The 12,172-nt window shown below is 39.8% G+C and overlaps 1 protein-coding gene across 3 annotated transcripts in view; it reads left to right on the top strand.

The window, feature by feature from the left end:
• The window catches only part of CNTN4 (contactin 4), a 1,043,858-nt gene extending 1,038,806 nt beyond the window's left edge, over positions 1–5,052 (top strand). For all 3 annotated transcript variants that reach the window (XM_069561830.1, XM_069561832.1, XM_069561831.1), the window contains one exon: positions 2,415–5,052. In XM_069561830.1, coding sequence (XP_069417931.1) covers positions 2,415–2,515 — 101 coding nt within the window. In that variant the 3' untranslated portion in view covers positions 2,516–5,052. The remainder of the gene's footprint in view (positions 1–2,414) is intronic.
• Positions 5,053–12,172: the final 7,120 nt, after the last annotated feature.

Here is a 12,172-nt window from a genome sequence, read left to right as displayed (position 1 = left end):
ATCTTTGTTTTCAAAGACTGTTGAAGCGTGTGTTCTTTTTTCAGACAAATACATTCAATCTATTTTTCAAATACTGTTTGCAACTATCTCAACAGCATATTATTTTTTGTTGTATTATTTTATTTGAAAAGTGTTTTTAAAAAGGCAAAATAGGAAAATCCATAGAGGCAGATTGGTGACTGAAAGTGACTGGCTGCTAGTGTTCATTGTGGTTTAATGGGTACTGGGTTTCCATTTCAGCTGCTGAAAAAGTTCTGGAACTAGATGTGGTCCTGGCTGCACACCATTGGAGTGAACTTAAGGCTACCGGGTTGTACACTTTAAAATAGTTAAAGTGGTAACCTTTACATTAAGTGTATCTTTCCACAATAATAAAACAAATAAGATTGCCATTAGGTATCTAAGTGTCGATTTTCACTGGCTTTTGGATTTACTAGTCAAGAGGTAAGGGGTTCAGTGAAGGCTGGAGATAGGAACTTTCAGGGCATTGGTGGAGATATGATATTTTAAATCACAGACAATCCTTGCTACAGAGTCCTGAGCATCAGTTCCTTTGTTCAGTGTCCATTTTATCATTTGTTGGATGAGGAATGGGTCTAGTATCCTTGCTGTATCAAGTTACAGTAAAGTATCCACTCACCCAGTTTTAACTGCATCGATCTAATTTGGATGCCTCAAATCAGGAAAGAAAATGTTCACTGGTTACTTCACCCTTCTTCTGGATAAGCACTTGTTACTGTTGGTGAATAGAACGGGACTTCTGGTGGGAAATGCAGGCTGCACCAGGAACACGCTCCAGATTCAGGAGTAATTTGTCATCTTCCAGACGAGGTTTATATTTACTACACCTCTTTTGCATGCAAACAGTAACACATTTTTTTCTTTGCAAATACTGGGGAGAATTGGTTTCTACATCTCAGTAGAGGCTCTAACTTCTGTTGAAAGGAACCAGATTTATGGTGAGATGTGGAAGTAATCTCCAGGCCACAAAAAACACAAGATTGAAGTTTGTTTTGGGGTTAATTTATCTCACTTTCTTAAAATCTGACTTGCTTATCATTTCAAGAACTGTTTTTTTAAGATTGATAATTCTTGATTTAATTCATTACAAAAACATATTTGAAGCAATTTTATTGTTATAATGATTAGATGATAAGGCTGTAGCCATGAATAAAACATGGTCTCTTTCTCAAGAGATTTTCCATTTTGATGGTTAGAGATCTTACAATCTTGATAAAACTCAAATGACAGTTGATAACTTCTTACTGTGAAAACAATATAAAAGACATATAAGAAAAAGTTTTAAAAAGATTGAGTTTATTTTGTTGGGAAAAAATAGGTATATTTAGATATATATGTGTTGGAATCCCAATTCAGGTCTTTACTAAGTGGGTAAAGACTTATCTTATCTTAGACTTATCTTCCTTCTCTGGGCCCCAGTTTCCTTATCTGTTAAATTGTGTAATAACCATACCAGAGGTTCTCAGGGGTTTTGTAGGAATTGTCATATGGCTCTGTATCCAGCAGATATTCGAAAGAGAACATCAATGTTTATTTTGCAGCATCATTGATATCCTAGTATTTATCTGTAGTGTTTTCAGTTATTTTGAAGTTTCTTCTCATGTTAGATGTGGATACCCTCCCTTAACAAATGCTTAAATAGAGGTCCAGAGATGGCCACCACCTGCTCCCAAGTTCATAGCTAGGACATCATAGAACAGAGGCTAAAACAGTCAATAAGAGTTGGTCTTGATACAAGTGGACTTACTTACAAAACAGAAAGAGACTCACAGACTTAGAGCGCACATTCATGGTTGCCTGTATACACTGCTATATTTAAAATGGATAACCAGCAAGGTCCACTGTGTAGCACAGGGATCAGTGTCATGCGGCAGCCTGGATGGGAGGGGAGTTTGGGGGAGGATGGACACATCTGTATGTATGGCTGAGTCCCTTCATTGTTCACCTGAAACTATCACAGTGTTGTTAATTGGCTTGTGCTTAGTTGCTTCAGTTGTGTCCGACTCTGTAAGTCCATAGACTGTAGCCCGCCAGGCTCCTCTATCCGTGGGATTCTCCAGGCAAGAAGACTGGAGTGGGTCCCATGACCTCCTCCAGGGGATCTTCCCAACCCAGGGATCGAACCCATGTCTCTTACATCTCCTACATTGGCAGGCGACTTCTTTGCCACTAGTGCCACCTGGGAAGCCCGTAACTGGCTATACCCCAATATTAAAGAAAAAGTTTAAAATTGGCTATACTCCAAAAAGAAAAAGGTTAAAAATTTTAAAAAGAGAGAGAGATGGTCATTTCCAATAGACTTGAGACAGTTCTTCCGTTTCTAAGAGTCCTGTGTCCTGCCTCCGTTTGTTGCCAGGGTGAGTGGATGCTGAGTGAATGTCTTCTCTCTGCAGATGCCTATGCAAGAGGAGCCGGGCCGTCCACTTCAAATGCATGCACGCTGTCGGCCATCAGTACCATCATGATCTCCCTCACAGCAAGGTCCAGTTTATGACGACAGTTCTCCGAAGGACTTTCTCTTTATAATATAAGCAACATTTAGCTAGTTGTTTTGAAGACACCCAGTACTAAGTAATATTGTTGTTCAAGTACATCTTATTACTGGAAAAAAAAATGTTTTTTGCTTCTTTAGGAATGGCATTCTACAGTACTTCCTCAAAGCAAATCTAGCTTTGTCTGAAGTTTCTTTGGAAACTCTGCAATGCACTGAAGACATCTGTAATATGATGTTACCAAAGCAGTTTACATATGTCCTTATATGCATATTTTTTATTATATATTTAGTGTTTTATAGGATTTTTTAAAGTTAACATGAAATGTAGATATTAATTTTTTCCTCTGCTGTAAAATGCTATGGGCAACACAATCATATGATTATTGTTTGAAAATATTTCCTTTAAAGACAGAGTTGGAAACTCACCTTGGTCAATACATTGCAGATTCCTTGTATGGTTCTACAAGAGTCTAGAGGCAGCACAGCTGAAGGATTAGTCTGTAACTCAAGGCTGCTGTGTAGGAATGACTCATGGGATGTCTGATGCACTGAATCAAGTCGTTTAGCCATTGTACAATATGTTTTCCAGCCCTGTTGTGAATTTTGTTGTTCCACACAACTTGAGATGCTTTCAGGAATGGCCACAATCTCAAAACCTAAACTAACTGCCCGAGAGGTACCTTGAGCAGTACTCCCACCCCTGAATTTAGCATCGTACGGTAAGACTTTCTTTTCCCTAGACTAAGTTAGCCTTGTCTTTGTCGTAGCATTATCCTTAGCCATGACACTGGAAGTTACATATCCTGTAGTAACATAGACCAAAAGTTACTATAGTCAGCCACGTCTTTAAAAGGATAAAGAATAATTTTACTATCTTTAAATGTATCTGTTTTGAATGTACATTTAACAAAGAAAAGAGTAATTCCCTGTCGATGGATTCATAACTTCTTTACAAAATCTCTTATAGATAATATGTGTATCTCTGTAATGATAGAGCCCTTCTTTTAAATCAGAATTATGTAAGGAGTCTGGCAGATTTCTCCTATTTCAGCAAATAGTTGCCACAAAGAATTTTTTTCATGACTCTATAAGAGATCTTTAGTACAACTGTATGGTATCTCAATGATTCTCCTGTTTTGCAGTAGGTAGCCTTGTTGCTTTATAAGCTTTATCTTCTACATCTTAAAATCACACATTGGAAAATGACAATATCAACAAAACCGTATTCTTATGAAAAGAACTATTTGTTATAACGGGGGAGGTTTTGTAAGTTGACACTAGTGGAACAGTGCAAATAAAATGCAATGAAATTTTCTATAAAAATTTTCACTTGTAAACACACTGCACCTTTTCTTCTTTCTCAGAGAGCTCAGATTTGCCTGTAATTTGTCGATTTTGCTTACAAAGAGTATAAGTTAACTTTTCAACCTTCTAGCTATATTTATCCAATAAAGTCATAATCAGGATTCCACTTGTGTAAAAACTAGGGTGGTAACTGGGAAAAAATATATTGTCAGTATTTCAAGCTGTGTTCCTTTCTTAGTTTGATATGGTTACTTCTATGTTGAAATAAGACAAAATTTAAAATCACACACACAAAAAAATCAACAAAATAATAAAATGAATGAAAAAAAATAACACCCCAGCTAGTTCCCAACCCCAGTGTTAATGATATTTACCAGTGATCTAGCATATGTAATCTTTTTTTAAAGGTATTGTTAATAAATATTCTGTCATTTGTAAAGATACTTGTCTTTTGGGAGCATTTTTCCTGCCTGCCTGTCAGGGAATCTGTTCACTCACCCTTGTGCTAGTTATAATTTAAGATCCTAGAGGGACTCAAAAGTCTCTGGCCTCGATCCCTACCTAGAAGACCCAGAGAAAACACCATTGCAGGTCCTCTTTGGAAGTAGAGAGGGTCAAAAATCCACAAATAAATCTCCTGAAGATCAAACGTGAGTAGATCCTCTGGATTAACTCAGTCTTTTCTACACTTAATCTAAGGATATCTGTTGTTTTAAGGTTTCTCCCAACCCCATTGCTACAAGGATAAAATCTAAACCTGAGGCCCTTGTTAATCTAATAACAACTTAAGTCCATACCCAGCCACACAGAGCCCTCACTGGCCCCCGAACACCACTTGCTTTTGGTCTCACCTCTGTGCCTTTTGGGCATCTGGCTGCCCCTTCTTGAAATCTTTAATCCCCGATCTTGACTGTTCTAGGGTAGCTCCAGCCCCGGGTTGTCTGTGAAGCCTTCCAACCCTCGCTGACCTCCTTCCTCTGAACGAGCTGCAAGCCCTGTCAATACCCCTCACTTAGTAATTTAATCAGGTACTACTTTTGGAAGTCTCTTGTACTGTTATCTTGCATTTTAACTCAACTCCTGTATTGTTACTTAATTTTCCTTGTATGTATGCCTTGTCTTCCCAACTAGATTGTAAGCTCCTTGAGGGCAGGGACTTCGGTCTTATCTTCCATGTACTCTCCACAGTGCCTAGCACAGTGCCTTGCAATAAATAATCATTGATTAATTGATTGAAGGGGTCTTTGAAGTAGCATTTTGCATCAGTTGCCTGCCTGTGTGCCCCAGCAAACCAATCAGAGGAGACTGTCACTGTTTTGCAAGGTGGCGGAAAGTGTCAGAAGGCCTGGCTTCTGATTTGAAACCTTGGAAAAAGTCCTTGAATCTCTCAGCTTAATGATCTGATAAATAAGGCCCTGGATTAGCTGAGTCTGACCAAGCTCAAGGTATTTTTTTTAAAGTCCCCCATAGGCACCTTCACCCAAACGTGTCTTATTTGTTGGTTTTCATGGTTGTTGCAGGTTAGGCTCACTGCTTGCAAGCAACAGAAACAACTCTGGCTTTCCTGAGCAAACATAAAGGAATGACCCAGGTCAGATCACGTGAGCCGTGGAGACACTGAATGCCCAAGCCTCGGTGAGACCAAGGAGCAGGCCACCCTGGGGGTGAACCTGCAGGAACTTTGCAGTCTTTGGGGGGAGCTGTTTTGGGTTGAATTAGCTCTGTTTCTGATTTCAAAGCCACTCTGTTCAATATCCAAATTCCTAGAAGAGTCTGATCAATTTATGTTACCCACAAGAGCACCTCGATCATGTACTCATAGGGGAGAGACAGTTTGTTAAAGGAGAATTGAAATGATGTTTCTAGAAGATGGGAAAATAAATGCTGGGAATGTCCAAATAGCGCACTATCTATGCTTAGCCATCCATGCAAGATTCCCCAGGCCCTAGTCCTATTTAATATGTGCAGGGAAATGCATTGCTGCTTGGGGCTGTTGCACAATAGCTATAAAGGAGAAGCACTAGAAGAAGGAGTATTTGCTTTGGTTGTTTCATCTTTTCTAGCACTTATTCTGATGCTCATTTTGTGTATGGGTGGTTCACCTGTGATTTAACTGTATGAAAGAAGATTCTATTTTGCCAGATAGTTGGATTCTCTCAGCATTCCAGAGTTTTTATGAAGCTCACAAAACCTGAGTATGAACCAGCATCTCTCCATGGGGGTGGAAAGCGTGGATGATAAATCTCATCCTCAGGTGAGCCTGCATCTCTTCCAACCTGTGAGGTGGGAGCTGCCTAAAGCCTTTATCTTAGGATAGAATGATTGAATTATTCCTCCCATCAAATGTTTGGTTATTTACATCTGGGAAGCGACAGTCAGTCCTGATGAATCTTTTCCCAGTCTCTCCCACCACCCATATCCTACAGCAAATACGCTCCAAAAATGTTGAATTCTAAAAAGTCCATAAATAGTAATAATTAGCTTTTAAAATGTCATGTAATTTTTAAAGCAATGTAATGTAATCAACCACCAGGTGATTTTTGCAAACTATATTGGATTATCAGTGCTGCTGTTCACCTCCATTAACATAGATAATCAGAAATTGGATATATTTCCTCTTTTAATTTTCATTTTATATTGGAGTATAGTTGATTAACAATGTGTTAGCTACAGGTGTATAGCAAAGTGGTTCAGTTATATCCATCCAATTATCTGTTCTTTTTCAAAATTTTTGTCCATTTAGGTTATTACAGAATATTGAGCTGAGTTCCCTGTGCTAAACAGTAGGTCCTTGTCAGTTATCCATTTTAAATATAGCAATATATGCATGTCAATCCCAAACTCAATCTATCCCTCCCCCTACCCCAACACTTTCCCCCTGGTAACGATAAGTTGGTTCTCTAAGCCTATGTTTCTGTTTTGTAAATAAGTTCATTTGTATCATTTTTCCAGATTCAGCATATAAACAATATCATAAGATATTTGACTTTCTCTGACTTACTTCCCTTACTATAATAATCTCCAGGTACATCCATGTTGTTGCAAATGACATTCTATCATTCTTTTTAATGGATGAATAATAGTCCATTGTGTATATATATACCACACCTTCTTTATCCAGTCCTCTGATAATGGACATTAAGTTGTCTCCATGTCTTGGCTATTGTAAACAGTGCTGTGATGAACACTGGAGTGTATGTATCCTTTCCAACAATGGTTTTCTCCAGATATATGCCCAGGAGTGGGATTGCTGGATCAAATTGTAGCTCTATTTTTAGTTTTTTTTCATGTAGAAATTATTTTTATTAAACATTTCATTTGTATGAACATTCCCAAAACAAGCTTAATAATTATTTCTGTCATAAACAATACGGTTTTTTCCATGCCATTTTCTCACATACGGATTCTATTTCAGGGATATTTTCAGTTTCTTTTTTTTCTTTTATTTATTTATTATTATTATTATTTTTACTTTACAATATTGTATTGGTTTTGCCACACATCAACATGAATCCGCCACAGGTGTACGTTTTTTAAGGAACCTCCATGCTGTTCTCCATAGTAGCTGTACCAGTTCACATTCCCACCAACAGTGTAGGAGGGGGGGGTCCCTTTTCTCCACACCCTCTCCAGCATTTATTGTTTATAGACTTTTTGATGATGGTCATTTTGACTGGTGTGAGGTGGTATCTCATTGTATTTTAAGAGTTGGCTATATTTTCCTTTATGACAATTAGAAGAATTCTCTGGCCAACCATAATGATTTCGGGAAAAAGCCTTTTAAAATAAAATACTTATATTCAATCTCTGGATCTACCCTCAAAGTGTTCTACGACAAAATGACAGACACTGTGGCCTTACCTAGGCAGCCTAGTACAGTGTCTAAGAATATGAATTCTGGAGTCTGATCACCAGGGATGCATTCAGACAATTGCCACTTATTTGGCAGGATAACATTTGTAAAGTTCTAGAATCACAGCTCTCCAAACACTGGCAAATTGTTCTGTAAATAAGTAAGTCATTGTTCTTTTTCCCCAAGTCACTTGAGATGGTCATCAAAAAACAGACAAAGAATGTGGGTGCATTCCCTAACCAATGCATTCCCTGGTGCATTCCCTAACCAGAATGAGTGTTGAACTCACCTGAGATATCCATTATCACTTTTTTCTGAAGTATTTTCAATTATTAGTATAAATTTTAATATTTAATACTTTCAATAATACAATTAATAAAATAAAACTGTGTAATTATGTTAATAAAATAAGTCAGGTAGTAGGGTTCTCAGTCAGATACCAAATCCTCCCTCAATTTCCCTCTCTGGCACCGACCTCTCATTTCTCTGATTCCAGCACATCATGAGTACTCACACATATGTATCAGTTCATTACATGGTTCATTTCATGGTTCATTACATCAGTTCATTCATTCATTACACTTTTTCTAGAACCATTTTCAGCTTTTAGTTTTATTGTCAGCAGATCATACATACGAAAGTGACTTCAGAAACCCCCAAACATATTATTAATCAAAATAGGACCTTGTGAGACTGCATGCAATGCCTATAGGTTTGTATTCTAAGTATCTTTTTAAAAATTAAGTTTTATTGGAGTATAGTTGCTTTACAGTGTTATGTTAGCTTGTACTGTACAGCAAAGTGAATCAGGCATATCTATACATATATTCCCAATTTTAGGGAACTTCTTCCCATTTAGGTAACTACAAAGCGTTGAGTAGAGTTCCCTGTGCTATACAGTACATACGATGTGGTATTTAAATAATCAGAGCATAGCTCAGGCTTAAAGTTTGGCCGTGATTTTTTACTGCTGTCCCAAAGTGCCAGGCCTTTATCCCCACCTGCCTACCCCCATCTCTGACCCTGACGAAGCTGGAGGGTGGAGAGCCTAGGGCAGCATTTGGAGTGACTTCGCCAGGCTCTGCCCTCCTGATCACCATCTGTAGTCAGGCTGCTCATTCTAAAAGGAGCCCCCTTTCCCTTCATGCTGAATGGGCCATACAGACTAAATGTTCCAATTCCACAACCCAAGTGTAAACCACGACACTCAACAGAGCTCACAATTTAGACAAAATCAGCTACTATCCTTTTATTCCCCAATCTCTGAAAATTGGACTTTTTCTATATATTCTTACCAATTGTTAGGAATCACACAGACCATTCCAGGAAATGTATATACCTTAGGATTTTAACTAACAAAGTGTAATGACTTGAATTTGAATTTTTAAAAATAATTTTCAAAGTGCTCTTCACACTAAGAAGCAGGATATGCATGCAGGTTTTATCCCTTTGCACCTACATAATGGAGGGAAAAAGGTGATATGATAAGTCCATGGTAACACTGACAATTAGAAAGTTGGGACAAGAATTTAGTGCTCTCAGGACTTCTGTGGTGGTCCAGTGGTTAAGATTCTGTGCTTTCAGTGCAGGGGGCACTGGTTCAATTCCTGGTCGGAGAACTAACAGCCCACATGCCGTGCGGGATGGCCAAAAAGTAATGATAAAAACCAAAAGAATTTAGAACTTTTAATTCAGTGCATTTCAAAACCTAGAAATAACTATTTACTCAGAGGAAAGACAAGAGAGGGTAAGAAGCTGGTCTGTTAAATTCAACCAAAAGGCAGTCAGGACACTGAGTTGGTGAGAAGATAGTGGCGAGGTGGGAGGGGAGATGTCTGAGGTTGAGGTTGAGAGGTGGAGGGGTTCTTTATCCGACCAGGCCCAGGACAGCCATTCAGAGGAACCTGTGCCCTCAGTGTACCAGGCCCTGTTCTAGGCACAGAGGAGCAGCAGGGAGTCAGGAAGAGAGACCCCACAGAGCCACAGCATGAAGGAGACAGAGACAGTCTGAGGCTGGTGTGAAATCTCCTCATTTGGAGTTAGACTGGGTGGGGAAGTCAGGGGACCAGTCACAGTGTTTTGTCACAAGGCCACAGAGAAATGCATTGGTAATTCTAGTAGCCGACAACAATAATACTTTAAGCGTGTGCCAGTCTCTGCAAACCTGTAGTTACCATGTATTATTCCTATTTGGTACAGGAGGGACCAAGGCTGAGAGGTTCATAGGTTTGTTCCAGATCACACAGCTGACTGGGGAGGCCAGGAATTCAGATGCTGGTCACTTATGACTCCAAGCCTTATTCTAAACCATTAGATATTTATACCAATAGATTGACAGGTAAATAGCCAGATAGCTAGATAGATACAGATACTGCTTCCCAACAAGAAGGGTAGTGAGCTTCCTAGGAAGTTGTACACAGGTCGTTGAAAGGTGACCTGGGCACGGGCAGGGTTCAATTTGGTTTGTTTGGTCTGAGATGAATATAGTTTTCTGTTATGCTTAAGAAACTGTCTTTCCTTTTCATTGTCTAAGTTCAATCAGTTCCTACCCTGCTGTTAAGAACACAGCGATAAACAGGGCTGTGTTCTTAACCTCAGAGTTTTAACTTTAAATGAGACAGGAAAAGTTTAAATAATATAATAAGTGATTAAAGTAGCGTCCAACAGAAAGTAACTGGGGAACATAGACTTCCTGGTGGCAAGAGCCAAGGCTTAGAAAATAAATTGTCAACAAGATGGGGAAAAAATTGAAAAGGCTTTTCCGTTGGAGAAAGCTTCAGCAGCAGCATAGGGTTTCTGCAGGGGGAGCTCATGCAGCTCACGTATGGTGAGTTTTCTGCTCCACGGTGGTCTTCCTCTACTTCTTGGACTTCTTCAACTACAAATGGTCTCTTTGCTTGTTTGTTTTACTTGGCTTCCAGTGTCTCCGAGTTGTTTTTGCAATATTTATTGGAAATTCAAAGTTAACTGGGCCCCTTCTTTTTTCTTGCTTTATCTGGCAAGCTTATGCAGGAAAGTCACCTGCTTATTCATTCCTAGTGCAAAATTCCAGGGTCTTGCTGAGTGTGATCAATGCTTTGAAGGGTGATGTTAACTGAGGGTGGAAGCACAAGCTTTTCTATTTAAAGTTCTGTTGGTTTGTTGAAGTCCCTGACCCCTTAAAGGAGGATAGTATGTGTGTATCCAAGGAACTAGAGCTGTTGGCTCTCACAGCTGATAAGGTTTAAGGATCCAGCTCTTTAAGAAGAATCCGGCCAACCTCTGAACTGTGACATCAGTGACTGAAGTGTTGATTTATTTCCCACAATTTTCCCCAGGCTGATGCATTTTCATTCATTTTTATGAAATGGCAGGAGCAAATCTTGGGTTTTTATTTTAATAAATGAAACTAAACTGATAACCCACCTTTATGGGGAAAAGAGCCTATTGGACTATTAAAATAAGGCACGTGTGTCACGTGAGCAGAAGGGGTGGTCCCGGCTCCCGGAAGCTGGATTCTCAGCAGAGGCTCAGGCTGCCCAGCTGAAGGTTGGCCCACGAGGTTGGGGCAGGCATTCCTGAGGGGAGAGTGACCCCAACTGTGAGTTCCTATTACTTCTTTTTTTCCGTTCCTTAGATTGTTTTTATTTTTGGCTTCACTGGGTCTGTTGCGGCTGGCGCTTTCTGCAGTTGCGACGAGCGGGCCTCTCGTTGCAGTGGTGTTTCTGGTTGTGGGGCTCGGACCCTAGTGCCCCGGCTCAGTAGTCGCTCCAAGGCATGTGGAATATTCCCGAAGCAGGAATGGAGCCTGTGTTGCTTGCATTGGCTGGCGGACTCTTAACCACTGGACCGCTAGGGAGGTGGTTGCTTCTTTATTAAAATCTAGAGATGATTTAATTTCTCCCGTCCCCACGCAGCTTTAATAAAGTGAGTCTGCTGCTTCGAGTTTGGTCCGTTTGGTCTGAGGTGAATATAGTTTTCTCTTCCGGCTTACGATTAAGAAACTACCTTTATATTTTCATTGTCTGAGTTCTACCAGTTCCTACCCTGCTGTTAAGCACACGGTGATAAACAGGGCCATGTTCTCAACCTCGGCATGTTTCGACTTTACAGGAGACAGAAGTTTAAATAATATAAGCGATAAAAGCAGCATCCAACAGAAGGTACCTGGGGAACAGAGACTTCCTGGGGGCAAAGAGCCGAAACTTAGAAAATAAACTGTCAACAAGATGGGGAAAAAGTGGAAAAGGCTTTTCTGTCGGAGAAAGCTTTGGCAGACGCTCGGAGGTATTTGAGGGACATGGTGCTTGTGATAGAGGGGTGCTCCCTGGTGATGTGGGTGAAGAGATGATGGATGAGCCAAGTCAGAGGGGGGCTTTGTTTTAAAAGGAGTTTGAACTTGAAGGTGCTGGAGTTACTTAAGCGTTTTGGACGGGGGCTGAGCTCTGCAGATGTCCTTTTGCTTAGATGCTTCAAAGAAAGGCAATACTGGAGGCCAAGATATTGAGAGGCTGCTGGGT

This window comes from Ovis canadensis, chromosome 19 (assembly GCF_042477335.2).
Source record: "Ovis canadensis isolate MfBH-ARS-UI-01 breed Bighorn chromosome 19, ARS-UI_OviCan_v2, whole genome shotgun sequence".
Classification (NCBI taxonomy): domain Eukaryota; kingdom Metazoa; phylum Chordata; class Mammalia; order Artiodactyla; family Bovidae; genus Ovis; species Ovis canadensis.
This window is presented reverse-complemented; position numbering and strand designations above follow the sequence as displayed.